Here is a 20,287-nt window from a genome sequence, read left to right as displayed (position 1 = left end):
TGCTGGAAATAATCAGCAGGTCAGGCAGCATCTGTCTGGTGAAAACCCCAGAGTTAATGGCCAGACCTTGATGTGGCTGCGGCTGGTGAACACATGCCCGAGACATGAAGTCTGTTATATCACATGAAAAGACTTTGAGAGCGATTCCCTTGCAGCTGGTGTGGTCGGTTCATCTGTAGAAGGAAGGCAGAACAACAATGAATTCAATCATCATCACTATACATGCTTGGTGGCCTGCTGAGACACTGGAGAGATGATGCCATCTGTATTGGAGCTTCAAAGGGTACTCTGGCTGGGAAAGCCCACTTTCAGTTAAGAGGGCCCATGACCTCTCCCGTATCTGTAGCACACATATCTGGGACCTACACTCTTACCCCCATCCCAGATGCCTGTTTCATCAAGATTGGAGGAGCAACTGGCAGTGGAAATCCAGCTCCAGAGCATTATTCACGCTCCTGGTCAGGACCAAAACAGTTCATTTACAGGATGTGGGCTGTTTAGTTCGACATTTAGTGCCCATTCATAGTTCCCATTCAGAAAATGGTGGGTAGCTGAAAAGTTTCCCATTCAGAAGGTGATGGGTAACTGATAAGTCTCCTGTTCAGAAGGTGCTGGTGAACTGATTAGTTTCCCATTCAGAAGATGGTGGTGAGCTGCCTTCTTGAACCTCTGCAGTCCCTGAGGTATAGGTATACCACAGTGCTGTCAGGGAGCCTATTGAAGGCTAGTGCACCCGACTTGCCCACCAACTTTCCATGGCCACCTGATGCTGATGACATTGCTGGACAGCAGTAAAGTCATTGGTCTTAAGCCACAAAGTACCCTCAGCCTCTCCCACAAATCCTGACAGCCTTTAGGGAGATAAAGCTCATCACTGGACCCTGTGCCCTACACATACCTGCCCTTGCTCACACAGACATCCAACCAGCAGACCAGTTACAAACTGGGTGGCCATTAATTGGCTACCCAGCATAATATCATGTTAACAATGTGATCTCAGGTGGGACATTTACATTCACCCGTGCTGATTTCAGGCTTGTCAAGAGGATAAAGGTCAAACTAATGTTTTAGGTCTGTGACCTTTCATTAGCATAAGGAAGTTAGAAAGATAATAGTTTTGATCAAATTAAAAGGAAGCAAGAAGAACAAAAGGGCAGCTCTGTGACAGGGTGGTGGGCAGCAGAGATGACATAAGAAAGGTTTTCACAGTACAAAGGCAAAATGAGTGTTAATTGATTAGGCAAAGAAACCAAAGATATGTCTGGATGGGGTTTGAATGGCTTGAAGAGCAGCTGTCCGAATGCACAGTGAAAGGTTTAATAAAGCAGTAAAATGAACCAGTAAAAAAACACATACATAAAACAAGATGGAGCCAGAGGTGATAATCTAAAATTGTAAAGGAATTTTCAGTGGGATGAGAAAGATCCATTTGTCACTGTCCACATGGACATTAATGACATAGGGAGGACTAAGAAGAAAGTTCTGCTGAGGCAATAGGAGCAGCTCAGGGACTAAATGAAAAAGCAGAATTACAAATACAATAATCTCTGATTTACTAGCTAACCATGAGCAAAATGAGTGCGAGAAATTTGAGGAAGCGTATTGAAATAGATAGAAACCTGGCTGGCAGAGAGGAAACAAAGGAATTTATGGGTGCTTTTCAAATTGGCAGGCAATAACTAATGGGGTGCCACAGGGATCAGTGCTGGGACCCCAGCTATTCACAATGATTTGGATGAGGCAACAAAATGTAACATCTCAAAGTTTGTAGATGATACCAAGTTGGGTGGGAGGATGAACTGTGACGAGGATGCAGAGATCCTTCAGAATGATCTGGACAGATTGGGTGAGTGGGATAATCAATGGCAGATGCAGTATAATTTGGAGAAGTGTGCGGTTATTCACTTTGGAAGCAAAATCAAGAAGGCAGATTACTACCTGAACGGCTGTAAATTGGGAGAGGGGAGTGTGGAGCGGGACCTGGGTGCCCTTGTGCACCAGTCACTGAAGGCAAACATGCAGGTGCAGCAGACGGTAAAGAAGGCAAATGGCATGTTGGCTTTATTGCGAGAGGTTTCGAGTACAGGAGCAGGGATGTATTGTTCCAACTATACAGGGCCTTGGTGAGGCCACACCGAGAGTATTGTGTGCAGTTTTGGTCTCCTTTTCTGAGGAAGGGTGTTCATGCTCTTGAGGGAGTGCAGTGAAGGTTTACAAGGCTGATTCCAGGGATGGCGGGACTGACGTACGAGGAGAGATTGACTAAGTTAGGATTATTTTCGCTGGAGTTCAGACGAATGAGGGGAGACCTCATAGAGAATTACAAAATTCTAACAGGGTAGATGCAGAAAGGATGTTCCTGATGATGGGGGAGTCCAGAACCAGGGGCCACAGTCTGAGGATTCAGGGTAAACCATTTAAGATGGAGGTGAGGAGACATTTCTTCACCCAAAGAATGGTGAGCCTGTGGAATTCATTACCACAGGAAGTACTTGATGCCAAAACATTGAATGCTTTCAAGAGGCAGCTGGATATAGAACTTGGGGCAAATGCGATCAAAGGTTTTGGTCCCCTTATTTGCGAAAGGATATTTTGGCCTTGGAGGGAGTACTGAGAAGGTTCACCAGGCTGATACCGGACACGAGGGGGTTAGCTTATGAGGAGGGATTAAATAGACTGGGCCTGTACTCGATGGAGTTTAGAAGGCTGAGGGGGAATCTTATACAGACTTACAAGATAATGAAGGGGCGAGATAGGGTAGAGGTAGAGAGATTCTTTCCACTTAGAAAGGAAACCAGAACTAGAGGGCACAGCCTCAAAATAAGGGGAGGGCAGTTTAGAACAGAGTTGAGGAGGAACTTCTTCACTCAAAGAGTGGTGAATCTCTGGAATTCTCTGCCCATTGAAGTGGTGGAGGCTACCTTGTTGAATATATTTAAGTCACAGGTTGATAGATTTCTGGTAGACGAGGCAATTAAGGGTTATGGGGAGAAAGCAGGAAAGTGGAACTGATCCACTTCAGATCAGCCATGATCTTGTTGAACAGTGGAGCAGGCTCGAAGGGCTAGATGGCCTACTCCTGCTCCTATTTCTTATGTCCTTAAGTTATGGGGAAAAAACTCGATTAGGCTATTGAGTTGGATGATCAGCCATGATCTTAATGAATGGCAGAGCAGGCCCGAAGGGCCAAATGGCCTCCTCTTGCTCCTATCTTCTATGTTTCTATTAAATTGGTAAATGGTAAATTAGATCAGAAAGTTGGATGCATGATAAAAGGATTGATGTGGGAGAAATAGGTTTTGATTCATGGGGCATGGCCCCGGTCAAGGTGAATGAGGGAGGTAACCCAGTGTGGCCTTCACCTGAACCATGCTGAGACTGGTGCCCTGGTGAATCATACAGCTAGGGCTGTAGAGAGGGGCTTTATACTAAATAGTATCAGAAGCATAAAGGGACTTGGGAGTCCTTGTTCAAGATTCTCTTGTGGTAAACGTGCAAGGTCATTTGGCAGCTAGGGAGGCAAATGCAATGTTCGCATTCATGTTGAGAATAGCATTCATGGCTAGGATACAAGAGCAGGGATGTACTTTTGAGACTGTATCAGGCTCTGGTCAGAGCCCATTTGGAATATTGTGAGCAGTTTTGGGCCCTGTATCTAAGGAAGAATGTGCTGGCCTTGGAAAGGGTCCAGAGGAGGTTGACAAGAAAGATCCCTGGAATGAAAAACTTGCCGTATGAGGAGCGGTTGAGGACTCTGGGTCTGTACTCGTTGGAGTTTAGAAGGATGAGGTGGGGGATCTTATTGAAACTTACAGGATACTGCAAGGCCTGGATAGCTTGGATGTGGAAAGGATGTATCCAACCGTAGGAAAAACTAGAACTGAAGAGCATTAGCAAATTCCCCTCCAGGATATTAGTACCCCTCTGGTTCAGGTGTAGACCATCCCGTTTGTATTCTGAGACCAACTCCTTCCAAAGTCTGAACCTGCTAAATTCTGAGCTTGCTTTTTCCAGGCGGTGGTTGGCTTTGTCATGGAGGTGTCAACTCTACTTTCCTAATAGTTTCCTATCTAGCAGACACGACATGGACAGGGTGACCTGTATTGTATTTGAAGAGACTATCTCTTATTTTGATTTGTTGACCCAGGACACCTTTTGACCCATATTTCTAGGTCAGTTTGTGGGCCTGGGAATCTGAATGATTGGTAAATGTATTTCTCCTTCTGAGATTCATGAATATCTATTTTATTTTCAATGTTATTGTTCACTAGGTAAGTTCATCGTACTAGGACCTGATTATCCAGTTGTAACTGCTGCAGGTGAAGATGCTGTATTGGAATGTCAGCTTGTACCATATCTATCTGTCAGAAACATGGTGGTGAGATGGATGAAAGTGGGTCTTGCTGAACCAGTACATGTGTACAGAAACGGAGGAGATGATCTTACTGCTCAGCACAATGATTACAGAGGAAGGACTGAACTGTTTAAAGATGAACTGACCCAAGGAAACATTTCTCTTCGAATAAAAAACACAACAGCATTTGATCAAGGGACGTATGGGTGTTTTGTTGATGACAAAACCGGTTCTGAAAGGTTTACAGTTGAACTGGAAGTTGTAGGTTAGTAAATCTCTACTCGCATTTTAAGATTTGGAGAAGTTATATCTTTGCCTTATTTAAATCCCCTGTTTAAATTGTAACTAATTTAAAATAGATTTATTCAGCAGTTGGTGTAATATATGATATACTTGATAATTCTAAATACCCATGCTCCCTGTGGTGAAGCTACAATTAACTTCATAAGGCATGCCTCCCAGTCCAGGCAACATCCTTGTAAATCTCCTCTGCACCCTCTCAATAGCTTCTACATCTTTCCTATAGTGAGGCGACCAGAACTGCGCACAATACTCCAAATGAGGCCTGACAAGGGTCTTATAAAGTTGCAGCATTACCTCCCGACTCCTAAACTCAATCCCTTGATTAATGAAGGCCGGTACACCATACGCCTTCTTGACCACCTCCTCCACCTGCGAGGCCGATTTTGACTCTTAAATCGGCCTCGCAGGTGGAGGAGGTGGTCAAGAAGGCGTATGGTGTACCGGCCTTCATTAATCGAGGGATTGAGTTTAGGAGTCGGGAGGTAATGCTGCAACTTTGTAAGACCCTTGTCAGGCCTCATTTGGAGTATTGTGCGCAGTTCTGGTCGCCTCACTATAGGAAAGATGTAGAAGCTATTGAGAGGGTACAGAGGAGATTTACAAGGATGTTGCCTGGACTGGGAGGCATGCCTTATGAAGTTAGGTTGAGGGAGCTGGGACTCTTTTCCCTGGAGAGACGAAGGTTGAGAGGCGACCTGATAGAAGTTTACAAAATGTTGAGAGGAATAGATAGGGTGGACTCTCAGAGGCTATTTCCCCGGGTTGAAATGGTCGCTACGAGAGGACACAGATTTAAGGTGCGGGGAGGGAAGTTCAGAGGTGATGTTAGTGGTAAGTTTTTCACTCAGAGGGTGGTGAGTGAATGGAATCGGCTGCCGTCAATAGTGGTGGAGGCAAACTCGCTGGGGTCTTTTAAAAGACTTCTGGATGAGTATATGGGGTTTAATGAGATTGAGGGTTATAGATAGGTCTGTAGGTTGGTAGGTGTTGATGTGATCGGCGCAACTTGTGGGCCGAAGGGCCTGTTTGTGCTGTAGTGTTCTATGTTCTATGTTCTATGTAACAGGGATGTGAGCGATGGGGCAATAACATTCTCAGGATGATGAAATTTGTCCTGCAGTAAAAGCTGATTATGTCAGTAAATTTCATGAAGAATATGTTATCAACACTGGCTTGTTAAAGAAAATATTCAGAATAACAGAAACTAAAGGATGTTTAAATTGAGGATAAAAGCTCAGTTTACCCAGCATTTTTTATATTTTTATTTAAATTGTTTGTTTACTATGGCTTAATTAAGAACACACTGGTAATAACATTCATTTTCTATTTCTGACTGAATTCTGAACTTTAAATCAATGAAGAATAATACTGGATCTGTCTATTTCAGCCTCACACACATTCCATGATGGAATAGTCACAATCCTCTGGGGTGGACATTTCCAAGGTTCACAACTCTTTGAGTGAAGAAATTTCTCCTCATCTCAATTTAAATGATCGGCCCCTTTGTCCTGAGGCTGTGCCCCCGTGTTTTAGTTGCCCTGACCAGTGTGCAAACAATCTCTCAGCATCCACACTGACCAGCCTCTTCAGAACTCTGTATGTTTAAAGGAAATGTCCACTCGTATTTCTAAACTCCAGAGAATAGAGGCACAATTTACGCAGGCTGTCACCATAGGATGCTTACAGAGACCAAAATTACACACAGTATTACAGGTGTAGTCTCAGCAAAGCTCTGTAGAATTAGAGCAGGAGGGTTTTATTCTTTTTTGGAAATATCCTTACAATAAAGGCCAATATACCTTTTGGCTTTCTAATTACTTGCTCTACCTGCACGCGAGCTTCCTGTGTTCCTTCTATAAGTGTGACATTCCAAACTCTGGCCTATCTGACTTCACTACCCAGTCTGCAATATCTGCAGCCAGTTTTTTCACTTGAATTCACATTGTGTTGATTAGTATGAGTTGATACAAACCTGGTACAAAAGTTTATAAGGGGGCATGTGGATGTGTGGGGGGTTGGCATGTGGATGTGTGGGGGGTTGGCATGAGGATGTGTGCGGGGGGTTGGCATGTGGATGTGCGGGGGGTTGGCATGTGGATGTGTGGGGTGTTGGCATGGAGAGTATGAGGAGTTATCGGAGGTGATGGAGGACAGGGATTTGCATGAATGGGCCTATGGGGACTGGGTGGAGAAGTGAGGGGTGTTGGGGTTTCGTTGCCCCCTTAAATGATCTTTGAACTTCAGGATTTATGAAAGAACAGTGTTGCACAGAGTGTTGGGTTTAACCAAGATTTTGATGTTTATTGAAACCAACTGATGTCCCTAACATAGACACTTCTGTGATTAATTATAAAACTCACAGTACAAAACCCCAAAATTTAAAACAACCCAACACAATAAACAACACAAAAAGAAAACACACACTGCCAAAACACTCTGTCCCAAGGCTCCAGTTTCACCCACTGTGATTCCCAATCTTGACCCTCCATCCGACTGCAGCTCCAATATTCTGGGCTCTTCTTTTATAATAACATAACTTCCCAAAACGTATCTTCTGATCTTCCAGTGTCCAGTTAGCTGATTCCAGGTAAGGTCCAGTTAGATTTCTTCAGCTCCTGCTGGGTGAAACAATCCAGGGTTTTCAATGGAAGGTATATCCAAATGAATATTATCAGTTCTTATTGTGTGAGCAACTCTCCTGCTGTCTGAGGTGACCCAGTAACAGCACCTGGCTCCAAGGTTAATGAGGGTTTGAATGATCCAATCCCAGTATTACTGTCTGTGTACACACCAGATTTGCATAATTCCTTGAGCGTATATGGTATTGATCTGTCCTCTGGGCCGTTGTATTGGGGAATCTGACTTCTGGATTACATTAGTCAATGGAAGGTAATGGCATTTTCTTGGTACCATTGATTCTGACCTATCAGGACACAATGTGTGAATTTTTTGGATCAGCCACTGATTTTACCAGGTATCTGAATTAACCCCTTGCTGTCCAGCCCTGAACGAGCTGCAGTCAGTTCCAATCCTCAGATCAAAGCATTTCTGTAGATTTGAAATGTATATCCCATAAACTTCACAGTTGGAGGGGATTCCCGTTTGCAGGAAGTGTGAGGGGTGAGAGATAGAGGCTCAATGTTTGACATTACAACTGGAACAAAACCACAGAGTCTTTTAAACAGATCTCCTCAGTGCTCAGCAGCCCCTGTGACTGCCTGCGATTAGCATCCAGAGGTGGCAGCCTGACCTCACCCCCAATCCCCGAATCCCCTCCGGAGTGGAATTTACACCATTTGGGGCATCGTTTTCCCAAGGTGGTTGTACAGAGTCGGAAGTATTCCATGATTGGGTCCACAAGCGGAATTCCAATCCCTCAGATTTTGTGCTGAAAACCTGGAGCTTGAACCCTCAGCTCTGTAAGAAATTTAGACACCTGGACCCGGATATCTGTGCCCCAATGGAGCTGCTCATTTTCAACTGGGAATTCAGCTGCAGCTGAAATGAGCCTGCATGGCTTCTCCAGGATAAGCCCAGGGTAAACTCAGTGAGTGCAGGAGAGGCAAAGGGGATGGGCAGGCAGTTTGATTTTCAATTTGTGAAGGACTGAGTTCAACTAGGTATTAACCAGTGTAACATTTCCTGGGTAAGGATCCAGATAAGTCCCACATTTCTGATCCAAGTCTCTGACACTCAGCTCAGTGGTGGAGACCTTCGAGGGTCTCATGTAGCACAAATTAGTCCACTGGGGATTAAACTTCTGGACAATTACCATGTGTGCACAAGCCAGAAATTCCAGAGTCCCAACACGTAACACAGACTCCAGTTTTTGCTGCTTTGGACATTGGAAGATGTGGCTGTACTTCTAATCAGCAACAATCTTCAGCTCAGATTTTTCTGTCTTTAATATCTTTTCCTCTGGTGAATTGAGATTATGGCCAGGGAGTTTAATCTGTGTTTGGATCCTGGTAAAATCTGGCAGGATGTGCACTGTGCTATCTGACTGAACCATTGCTAACCCTGGTGAAATTTCTCAAGTGAAGATTATCCAGGATTCCTGCCAGTGTCTGGGAGTTCTCCATGGGGGTGTAGTCATGAGAAATGACAGCTAATGCTGTTAGAGATAGAGGCCCCGGAATCTTCTGAGAGGGGCAGTCACTGACAGCTGAACAACATTTACCTGGCACCAATAAATTTACAAAATGGTCCAACACTGTACAGCCAGTCAGTCATGTCTATATTCCAGTATCGTCCAATATCCTTAACAATGTGTTTTAACTCCATTATTGCCAATGCTGGTGAAAAATCAGGCTTTGGCATCTGTCAATGCCACTTTGATTCAAACATTCCCAATTAATACCCCAAGAAGAAAAATCTGCAGGGTGGGCAAGATCTTGATCCTAATTTATAAATAACCGCATTCCTACAGCTTAGAATATAAGGGAGAATATGAGAGAGAGAGGATGACAACAGAACTTTGAAAATCCATTGACATTACCAGAATTATTGCTCTGGGTCTAACATTATCACCTCCCATGTATATTTCTGTGTACTTGGTCAGTAATAAATGGATGTTTTTTGGTTTTAGCAATTTCCTCCCTCCCTCCCCTCCAAGTTGAATACATCTGCCGTGGGTATTGGTGTCCTCTGCTGCCTTGCATAAATTGAAATTAATTAGTCTGAAGAACCTACATTTAATTTACATTAATCGCCCGTGTCTACAAGAACATATTTAGATCATACTTGCACCAAAGTCATGTTATTACCAGACTGTATTTAGATATTAATACTATTAAATGGATACTTCTCACCGACCACAGGAAGTGTTCTTGGGGGATACATTAATGGCGCTATATCAATGAATGTTCTTGCTGTTGCTCCGAACAATTGCCTTTTTTGAACCTGTTCATTGTTTATTGCAGGATTTGGGTGTGAGCCCTGGATTCAGATGAAGGGATATGTTGGTAATGGAATTGAGCTAGTGTGTAAATCCAGTGGATGGTTTCCTCAGCCGGAGATACAGTGGACCAGTGAGGATGGACATAGTGTAATACAATCTGAAACAAGTTACCAGCAGGATTCCAGAGGTCTAGTGGATGTCCAGAGCAACATTGTAATAACAAGAGAATCATCAAACAGGCTCAAGTGTCGTCTACGCAATGGGGAATTGAAAACAGAACAAGAAGTTTCAATCAAGATATCAGGTTTGTAAATTAAAACACTTGATCAATAAAGGAAGAGGTGATTTTTAAACTCCACAAATCAAATGTAAGGTTTAGGGTTTGAGAAATTCTGAATTTCTAACACTAGGGCCCTCAGCTTTGCTTCACCAACAAGGTACGAATAACCAGTATTTATGAATCAAGGAGAATTTATGAAGGAAAATTTTACATATACTTGTATATGTAAAAGCATAGCCATTTCTCATCACTCAAGATCCTAGGAGTTCTTGGTACAGCCAACGCAGGCGATGTCTCTCTCTCTCCTTTTCCTTTGAAGTGATATTGAATTGTGTCCAGAACAACCAAAGCCCAGAAGCCAAGACTTCTCAACTTTTATCCCTCAGTCTCTTATTATTCAGGGTTTCTCTTATTTGGAAATAGTCCAAATTCACTTCTTCAATTGGCTGTGGAGTGCAATTCATCTTGTGTCACCCGCATCTGTAACTAAAGCCATATAGACGAAAGACAATACGTTTTAACCGTAATATTTGAAAAGTGTCCCTCTAATACAGAGCAACACGTGGGTTTGAAGTTTCATCCTAAGTTCAAACTACTTTAACAATTCCTTCAAACTGATTTTTAAAAAACACCTGAACGTACTATGGGCAATGAAGACAGTGTACAGCTGCTCTGTGTAGGATGCAAAGGAACTGAAAGCTGTAAATCAATAAAATGATTCTGTTTCTCACAAACAACTGCCTTCCTGTAAAGAATTCAAACTGGCAGAAATTCAAACTGAATCATTTAGAAGATTTAAGGAATAAATTACACAGATGTTATAGACCCTAAAAATAATAGAACAATCAAATTCTTACACAAACAACAATCTTAACTGTCCTCAAGATGCCATACTCTGATAGTTCAAGACTAGAACAAAGGAACAAAGAAAATTACAACACAGGAACAGGCTCTTTGGCCCTCCAAGCCTGCACCGACCATGCTGCCCGACTGAACTAATGCCCCCTACCCTTCCACATAGGGGACCACATCCCTCTATTCCCATCTTCTTCATACATTTGTCAAGATGCCCCTTAAAAGTAACTATCATATCTGCTTCCACTACCTCCCCTGGCAGTGAGTTCCAGGCACCCATCTCCCTCTGTGTAAAAGAAAACTTGCCTCGTACATCTCCTTTAAACCTTGCCCCTCGCACCTTAATCATTTGCCCCCGAATAATTGACTCTTCCATCCTGGGAAAAAGCTTCTGACTATCCAGAATGTCCATGCCTCTCATAATCTTGTAGACTTCTATCAGGTCGCCCCTCAATCTCTGTCATTCCATTGAGAACAAATCAAGTTTCTGCGACCTCACCTCATAGCTAATGCCCTCCATGCCAGGCAACATCCTCGTAAATCTTTCCTGTACCCTCTCCAAAGCCTCCACATGCTTCTGATAGTGTGACAACCAGAGTTGAACACTATATTCCAAGTGTGGCCTAACTGAGGTTCTATAAAGCTGCAACATGACTTGCCAAATTTTAAACTCAATGCCCCCGCCAATGAAGGCAAGCATGCCGTCATGCTTTCTTGACTACTTTCTCCACTTGCATTGCCACTTTCAGTGACCTGTGTATCTGTACACCCAGATCCCTCTGTCTATCAATACTCTTAAGGGTTCTGCCATTTACTATCTCCCATCTGTATTAGACCTTCCAAAATGCATTATCTCACATTTTGTCTAGATTAAACTCCATCTGCCAGGGAAGATCTGGCAATGGGATTTTGGTCAACTGGACAATTGGGGTGAGGAGCAGCAGGTGGAGTTTAATTCAGATAAACGTGAGGTGTTGGATTTTGGTAAGACAAACCAGGGAGGACTTAAACAGTTAATGGTAGGGTCTTGGGGAGTGTTGTCGAACAGAGAGATCTGGGGTGCAGGTACATAGTTCCTTGAAAGTGGCGTCACAGGAAGACAGGGTGGTGAAGAAGACACTTGGCACACATGCCTTCGTTGGTCATAGCATTAAGTACAGGAGTTGGGATGCTACGTTAGAACTGTACAAGACATTAGTAAGGCCACATTTGGAATATTGCAAAAAAATTCTAGTTGCCCTGCTATTAATTTATTATTGTCACAGGTATTAGTATGTGGTGAAAAGTATTGTTTCTTGCTCGCTATACAGACAAAGCACACCATTTACTGAAAAGGAAAAAGTGCAGAATGTAGTGTTACAGTCATAGCTAGGGGATGGAGAAAGATCAGCTTAATATATGGTAGGTCCATTCAAAAGTCTGATGGCAGCAAGGGAGAAGCTGTTCTTGAGTCAGTTGGTACGTGACCTCAGATTTTAGTATCTTTTTCCTGACAGAAGAAGGTGGGAGTCGTGTGTAGGGTCCTTGAATATACTGGCTGCTTTGCTGAGGCAGCGGGAAGTGTAGACAGAGTCAATGGATGGGAGGCTGTTTTGCGTGATGGACTGGGTTTCATTCACAATCCTCTGTAGTTTCTTATGGTCTTGGACAGTGCAGGGTCATACCAGGCTGTGATACAACCGGAAAGAATGCTATCAGTGATGCCTCTGTAGAAGTTGGTGAGAGTTGATGTGCCAAATTTCCTTAGCCCCCTGAGAAAGTAAAGGTATTGGTCGGCTTTCTTAACTATAGTGTCGGCATGGGGGGACCAGGACAGGTTGCTGGTGATCTGGACACCTAGAAACTTGAAGCTCTTGCCCATTTTCACTTCATCCCCACTAACGTAGACAGTGGCGTGTTCTCCATTATGCTTTCTGAAGTTGGTGTCTATCTCCTTTGTTTCGTTGACATTGAGGGAGAGATCAGTTCGCCAGATTATCTATCTCTTTCTTATAATCTATCTCATCTTTGTTTGAGATCTGATGCACCACATGGTGTCGTCAGCAAACTTGAAAATGGAGTTGGAGGGGAACTTGGCCACACAGTCATAGGTGTATAAGGAGTAGTTCAGGAGAGGGGGCTCTGATATCCTGATGCCTGCGATGATGGGGAAGGTGGGCTTTAACTTTGGTTTGAGATAAGGATGCTCCAATCCCTATGGAGCTGGTCTTGCTGGCATCTTTAGGTCCCACCCCTCAAAACAATGGCACAAAACATAACCACTGCTACTTTTTGCAGAAGTGTGGGACAATCTGGAGAGAAAACTTGCCTGTTCCTCTGGGGAGAAAGACACCGGTTTTCATTCAGTACCTGACACTTTAGCTGGAATTTTCCGGCTGTTTGTTCCCTGTCGCCGCTGCCGGCAAAAATGGAGAATTTGGTGCTCGGCCAAATCTCCATTCACTGCAGCGGGATTGGAGAATCCCAGCTGTGAGCGAGTTCAGAGAATCCAGCCCTTTGCCATTTTTTGGGAAAATTCCACCCAAGCTCTTTCTCGCATCACTTCTGCATTTTGTGTTCAAAGCATTAACTTTGTGTCTGAGTCCTTGTACAATCAACCCATGAAAAAAATGTCTACTCATTGTCTATATTATCCATACCTGTCTAATTTTGTATATTCTTATCAAATCTTCTCTGAATCTTCAAAGAGAACAATCCCAGCTTCTCCAACCTAACCTAACGCAGTTAAAATCATCTGGTAAATCTCCTCCACACCCTCTCAAGGACCCTCACATCCTTCACAAACTGTTGGGAACTAGAACAGGATGCAGTGCTGTAGTTGGGGCCTAACCAGAACTTTAGAAATGTTCAGCATAACTTTTTTATTCAGTACCTCAATATATGAAGCTCAAGATCCAAATCCTTTTCCCACAGCTCTCTTATTTGTCCTGCTACCTTCAAAACGGAGTTGAGGAGGAACTTCTTCACTCAAAGGGTGGTGAATCTCTGGAATTCTCTGCCCGTTGAAGTGGTGGAGGCTGCCTCGCTAAATATTTTTAAGAAGCAGGTTGATGGGTTTTTGATAAGAGAGGGGATTAAGGGTTATGGGGAGAGGGCAGGAAAGTGGAACTGAGCCACGACAGATCAGCCATGATCTTATTGAATGGCGGGGCAGGCTCGAAGGGCCAGATGGCCTACTCCTGCTCCTATTTCTTATGTTCTTATGTAAGATCCAAACACATCAACTCCCATATCCCTCTGTCCCTGTGCAATCTTTAGAGTTGCCTCTCTTTATCCTTCTGCCAAAATACATCACTTCATACTTTTCTGAATTCCAACTGCTAGTCATTTGCCAGTCTGTTAGCCTGTTTATGTCCCAGTCCAATGGATTGATATTAGCCTCACTGTCAGACACACCTCTGAATTTGATAAAATCCACAAATTTTGAAAATTTACTCTGTATTAGTATTCCAGTTTCTAAATCTTATACATCAAAAAAACCAATGGTTATATTACTGAGCAAAACCACTGCCTATCCTCCAATCTGAAAAGGAACCATGGGCCTGATTTTACCATTGCATTGCACTCATTTTCAGATGTGAAAACATGGTAAAGTCGGGTGTAAGACGAGTAGTGTAATCCGTGCCTGCCTCCATGCCGGTTCCCCCTTTATCACGGCCTGACAATTCACATACATTTAAATTGATTAATGGGCTGCACTTCCCCCTTTACCAACATGTTCACCCATCGGCGCGAAACAGATATGCTTCATATAAATCCGATTCGGGTGCTCCAGTTAGTGAGGGGGTCAGTGCCGAGCGTGCAGCGGCTCTCTGCGATCAGCTGGGAGGGAGGAGCAGCTGCCACACTGCCTGAGATCAGTGGGAGGGAAGGGGGGGGGTCCGCTGTCACTCTGCCTGAGATCAATGGAAGGGAAGGGGGGGTCCGCTGCCACTCTGCCTGAGATTGGTGGGGGTGGGGGAGGGGTAAAGAGGAGGAGAGACCCGAGATCGGTCTGGGGGAGGGTGGGTGGAGAAGGGGTTCAGTAATGTTGTGGGGTGGGCAATGTCTGTGGCGGCCAGGGGGAGGTATTATCCAGCCCGGGAGGGATGTGGCAGGGGAGCATTGGAGGAAATGACGTTCCATCGTTTTTGTTTTCTGCGCAGTTGGAGGTGCCGATCGGAACTGTAGGGTTTCAGGTGGGTTCAGCCCCACCCACAGGCTTCTGCAGTGAGATATTTTTATAGGCAGTGTGTGTATCGGGGCGCCTCAGAACGGGTCTAAAAGTCAATTTGAAACGCTCCCTGTTTCAAGTCCGCCCAACACATCGAATCAAAATGGTAAAATAAGGCCCCCGTATCCCACCACTCACTGGTTTCTGTCCTGAAGCCATTTATAAAAATCTAAGTTGAGACTTACCCTCTAATTCTGTGAAGATCAGTTTTGTTAACCAGCCTTTTACTTTGTGAAACATTTTATTATAATCCTTACAGGTGACATCTATTGCTTTCCCTTCATTAAAGTTGTTTGTTAATGCATCAAGAAATTTAATTAGATGGATCAGGCATGACCTGTCCTTTACAAAACTGTGCTGACTTTCTTTATTTCACTCAAACCTTTCTGTGTCTGATCATTTTTTCCTGATTATTCACCAAAACCTTGCTGCCGTTTACCCTGGCAGGATCTTCCGGTCCTGCCGATCGCGCACACCCCCACTGTGGGTCTCCCAGCGACAAGGGATGCATTAATCGGGAAAACCCTTTGACGACAGTGGGGTCAGAAGATCCCACCCCAGCAGTGACCGGTGCACTGCCTCCCACCGCCATGGAACACACCCCGGGGGAGGAAAATCCTGCCCATTGTTTCTAAAACCTTATCCACCATAAATATTAAAGTGATCAGTCCGTAATTCCAAACACTGTCTGTCATCCTTCCCTGAAGATTGTTATATTTGTCACTCTCTATTCCTCTGGCACTTTCACTATATCTTGAAGAGTTTATGAAAAATATTTTAACTACCTCCACCCCGACTTCCTCCAGCAGCCGCAGTTTCAAGCGATCCGAATCAGGTAACTCATCCATTTGACCATAGTCAGCCTTTCCAGTCCACTCCTCCTATCAATTTTCACCCCATCCATTACCTCTTTCTCAGTAAACACTGATACTCATCAAGTATTTTCACTTTGCCCTGTATCTCTGTGCGTGTGTCACCCTCTTTGACCCGAATAGGCCCCACATTTTCCTCTTCCTCCCTGTTTACTATTTATATGCCTGTCAAAGATTTTTGGTTTCCTTTTGGGTTAACTGATATTCTATTCTCATATTCTGTCTTTGCCAGTCTTATTTTCCTCATCAATTCCTCTCTCAGCTTTATATTTGGCCTGACCCTCGCCTGAAGAGTTCACCTGGACCTCTTTGATTTTGGTCCAGCAGCTTCTCAAACTCTCTCCTCATCTTTGGCCCCTTTAAAGATTCCCCATTATTCTGTTTGAGATTTTCCTGACTGTCTTTGATTCTATTTAACTCGGGCGAGCTCCCTTCTCATCCTATTCAAATTAACCCTCTTCCTAGGAGTTTCACTTTAGTTTGTTTCTTGCTCTTCTCCATCACAAATCTAAACCTTTTGTTACAATGGTCACTTTCACACAAATGTAAAGACATTTGGTCCACTTGTGCCACCTCACTCCCCAGCACCAGATCCAGCAATCCCACCTTTCCGGTTGGACTGAGAAATACCGATTTAAGGAAGTTTTCCTGAACACATTTCAGAAATTCCTCCACCTCCTTTCTCCTTTATGTTTGTATAATTCCGATGGATATTTTGAGTAATAAAATTTCCCAAATCACTGCTCCCTGGTTTTAACATTCTTAATTATTTTTTACTTTAGCTTCGCATTTATCAATGCCTGATTACAGCTTTGTGAAACATCTTTTAAAGTTTTAACAAAGGGTCATCTGGATTCGGAATGTTAGCTCTTTTCTCTCCTTACAGATGCTGCCAGAGCTGCTGAGATTTTCCAGCATTTTCACGCTTGGTTTCAGATTCCAGCATCTGCAGTAATTTGCTTTGACCTTTTTAAAGTTGTAGTAGTGGTACAAATATATTTTACAAACTTAGGCACCAAACACTCAGACTGCCATGTTTCTGTTCAGTGATGCACCAGCCTTTGAACAAGAACAATAAAGAATAGTACAGCACAGGAACAGGCCCTTCAGCCCATCAATCCTGCGCCAATCATGTTGTCCTACCCAGACCAACCGCCTGTTCATGTGTCTATCCAGATAAGCCTTAAATGTCACTAATGTGTCTGTCTCAACCACTTCATTTGGCAGTGCATTCCAGGCCCCCACCACCCTCTGTGTAAAAACCTCCCCCGCACACCTCCACTGAACCTTTCCCCCCCTTTATCTTGAACTTGTGTCCCCTTGTAATTGTCATTTCTGCCCTGGGTAAAAAGCTTCCAACTGTTCATCTTATATGTGCCCCTCATAATTTTATAAACTTCTATCATGTCGCCCCTCAGCCTCCATCTTTCCAGGGTGAACAATCCCAGTTTATTCAACCTGTCCTCACAGCTAATACATTCCATGCCAGGCAACATCCTGGTAAACCTTTCTTCCAAAGCCTCCACATCCTTCTGATAGTGTGGTGGCCAGAATTGGTCACCACATATTCCAACTGTGGCCTAACCAACGTTTTATATAACTGTAACATAATTTGCTAACGTTCATACTCGATGCTCTGGCTGATGAAGGCAAGCACACCAGATGCTTTCTTCACCACCTTGTCCTTTGACATCACTAAAACTCAGCAAGAAGTCTCACAACACCAGGTTAAAGTCCAACAAGTTTATTTGATAGTAAACTCACTCGCTTTTGGGGTTTGCCCCTTTGTCAGATGTGTCACTTGACTCAGGTTACTCACCTGACGAAGGGGCAAACTCTGAAAGCTAGTGGGTTTACTATCAAATAAACTTGTTGGACTTTAACCTGGTGTTGTGAGACTTCTTACTGAGTTTACCCCGGTTCAACGCCGGCATCTCCACATCATCACTAAAACTAGCAGGGGAGGGCCCAGTTTAACAAAGAGTTCCAGCCCCTAGACAATGAGAACATCAGTGATAGTGATTGAAATGGGCAGAGGCTCCATTCACATCAAATCATTTAGTAACTTTAATCTGCTAGCTAATTTCTGGCAGTTCCAGTGGACTTCTGCTGAAGTTACATCAGATGCTGTCCAAACAACCATGAGCTTTCCATTTCATGAACTTTTGCGACTGCTGAATACTTTAAAAGAACAGTTTTTCTGGTATATGTTGTGGATAATATCGGATAATAATTCTGGTGTTTACTTCACAGATGATATCTTCCCTCTTGATCCTCTTTGGCTGGTGCTATTGCTCGTCAACATTTGCCGTCTAACTGTCGCCATTTCTGCTATGATTTATTGGAGTTTGAAACACATAAAGCCACGCATAAAAGGTACTTTCTCAGTGTAACAATGTATAAATACAGTCCTAGAAATCCCCTGGGGATTCTCTAATCTCCAGTTGTAGATTCAGTGGAAAGGGTAGAAAAACCGTGTTTCAGTGGGAGCTCAGCTGGTCTTCCATCGAGATAAGAACAGCTCCGTGGAATGACAGGATTATACCCGTACCCCATAAAATTTAGGATAGGTCAGGAGAGGATTGTGAAAAGATCATCTGGGTAATTTTAGTCTTACCCCTCCCAACCTGCCAGAGGGGTCCCGTTAAATTCTTTCCTGGGTTTGTTTCAGTGTTAAATGTTTGGGCTCAGTGGTGGAGTGAACATTAATGTGGAAAATGGAGGAATAGTTCAATTCACTTTGTCGGGTGATTATAAATACTAATACTTGTATTTTAATAACTTTTGAATACTGTTAGGTTGCCTATTTGATATTCTACCAGCATGGAAACATTGAGAATAGGAACAGGAGTTTGAGACACTTTGAACCTGTTCTGAGATTTAATATGACCACGGCTGATCCTGTATCTCAATGCCATACTCCAACGCTCTCCCCTTAGCCCTTGATGTTTCATCTTTCCCTAATCAACCTTTGCAAGTAAATTTCTACTTGTCGTTAATTTTGTTCAAAACTAGCCCACAATTGCACAACTTATTGTAAAATAAGATCTAGTCATGTTTTCTATTGATGTGTATTTTTCCTTGTCTTTACCTACATTAAAATCACTTAGACTATTGACAAGATAATTGTTTTACACTGTATTCAGAACATGACATCAAGTAAAGTGTCTTCTGGTTTTAGAATAGAATAAAGACTAGGGAAATAGTTGTGAACACTTTAAATTGTCATGTATTATTACTGCTGTTACCTATTAATCTTTTCTATTCCTGAAACTCCCAAAAGTATTAATTAGCTCTTCATCTATTTTGCTGTTTATTTCCCTGTTAACTACAAGATGTACCACCTCAGCTCTGGTATTAGATTCTTTGGGTCTGGGATTTGCCCACAGTCTTTACCTATCGAGGGATAGGGTCAATGCACACATCATGCCTTTGATTTTCTGATACTCCATAATATCCATCTATCTATCCTGTAAAGAACTTGTCTGGAGTTTATATAATTTCACCAAAACTGAAGTTTATTCAGACCTGTTACCCTCACTTGAATTTGGTTCTTTCCTCCCTGCCCCTTTCTCTGTCTCAAAACCTGTTAAATCTGTATTATTTCCAGCTCTGATGAAAGGACATCAACGTGTTTCTTTCTCCAGACTCCACCTGACTTGCTGAGTATTTGTAGCAGTTTCTGTTTTTATTTCTGGTTTCCAGCGTCTGCAGTACTTTGCTTTTGATTAATGAAGTTTGTTTCTATCATTCAAAATAATGGTTTTCTTACTTTTTTACAGAGCTCGAACTTTGGAACTTTATTGTCGAACTTGGTAAGAGTTCAATGTTGAAATATTCACATTTTGCAAAGTATATTTGTTTTGGGTGAATTGCAAGTTTAATTAAATATATTGATAATTATCTGTTAGGATTAGCTAATTATACATAATGATGATATGACTGTTTTAACTCAAAGCTGAACAAACTATTCATCTTACAAATCTTAACGAACATTTCAATAATGATTGACATTTGTTTGAAATATATTGGATAGCAATTTCCAGGGTCTTGTGCTTCAGAAAGACCAAACAGACAATAAGAAAAATGCGTATGATTCTGATCTAACCATATAAAAGCACGGTGCTCGCTAATCTCATATCTGTGTTTCCCACAGACTGAATTATTTTGACCATTCTGAATTACATTGATAATATAATTTGTGAAAACCTGTGGGTACATAATATTGTACACACACTAGACACAAGATAGAGTTTGGCCCAACATTGTTTCACACAGGCCCATGTTAGCCCAGCAGAGGATGGAGAATTACATCATTAATCTGATTTGATTTGATTTATTATTGTCACATGTGTTAGTATGCAGTGAAAAGTATTGTTTCTTGCGCACCACACAGACAAAGCATACCGTACATAAAGGAAAGGAGAGCAGCAGAATGTAGTGCTACAGTCATAGCTAGGGTGTAGAGAAAGATCAATTTAATACAAGGTAGGTCCAGTCAAAAGTCTGA

At 42.9% G+C, this 20,287-nt stretch overlaps 1 protein-coding gene across 1 annotated transcript in view; it reads left to right on the top strand.

Moving 5' to 3' along the window:
- Positions 1-20,287, top strand: part of LOC145337237 (butyrophilin subfamily 3 member A1-like) — a 360,163-nt gene that overhangs the window by 303,365 nt on the left and 36,511 nt on the right. The window contains exons 5-8 of the mRNA XM_080182029.1: positions 4,272-4,619; positions 9,580-9,861; positions 18,031-18,153; positions 19,560-19,592. Of these exons, the coding sequence (XP_080038155.1) occupies positions 4,272-4,619; positions 9,580-9,861; positions 18,031-18,153; positions 19,560-19,592 (786 nt within the window). The remainder of the gene's footprint in view (positions 1-4,271; positions 4,620-9,579; positions 9,862-18,030; positions 18,154-19,559; positions 19,593-20,287) is intronic.

Source organism: Carcharhinus amblyrhynchos, unplaced genomic scaffold (assembly GCF_965287045.1).
Source record: "Carcharhinus amblyrhynchos unplaced genomic scaffold, sCarAmb.v2.hapA scaffold_45, whole genome shotgun sequence".
Taxonomy (NCBI): domain Eukaryota; kingdom Metazoa; phylum Chordata; class Chondrichthyes; order Carcharhiniformes; family Carcharhinidae; genus Carcharhinus; species Carcharhinus amblyrhynchos.
This window is presented reverse-complemented; position numbering and strand designations above follow the sequence as displayed.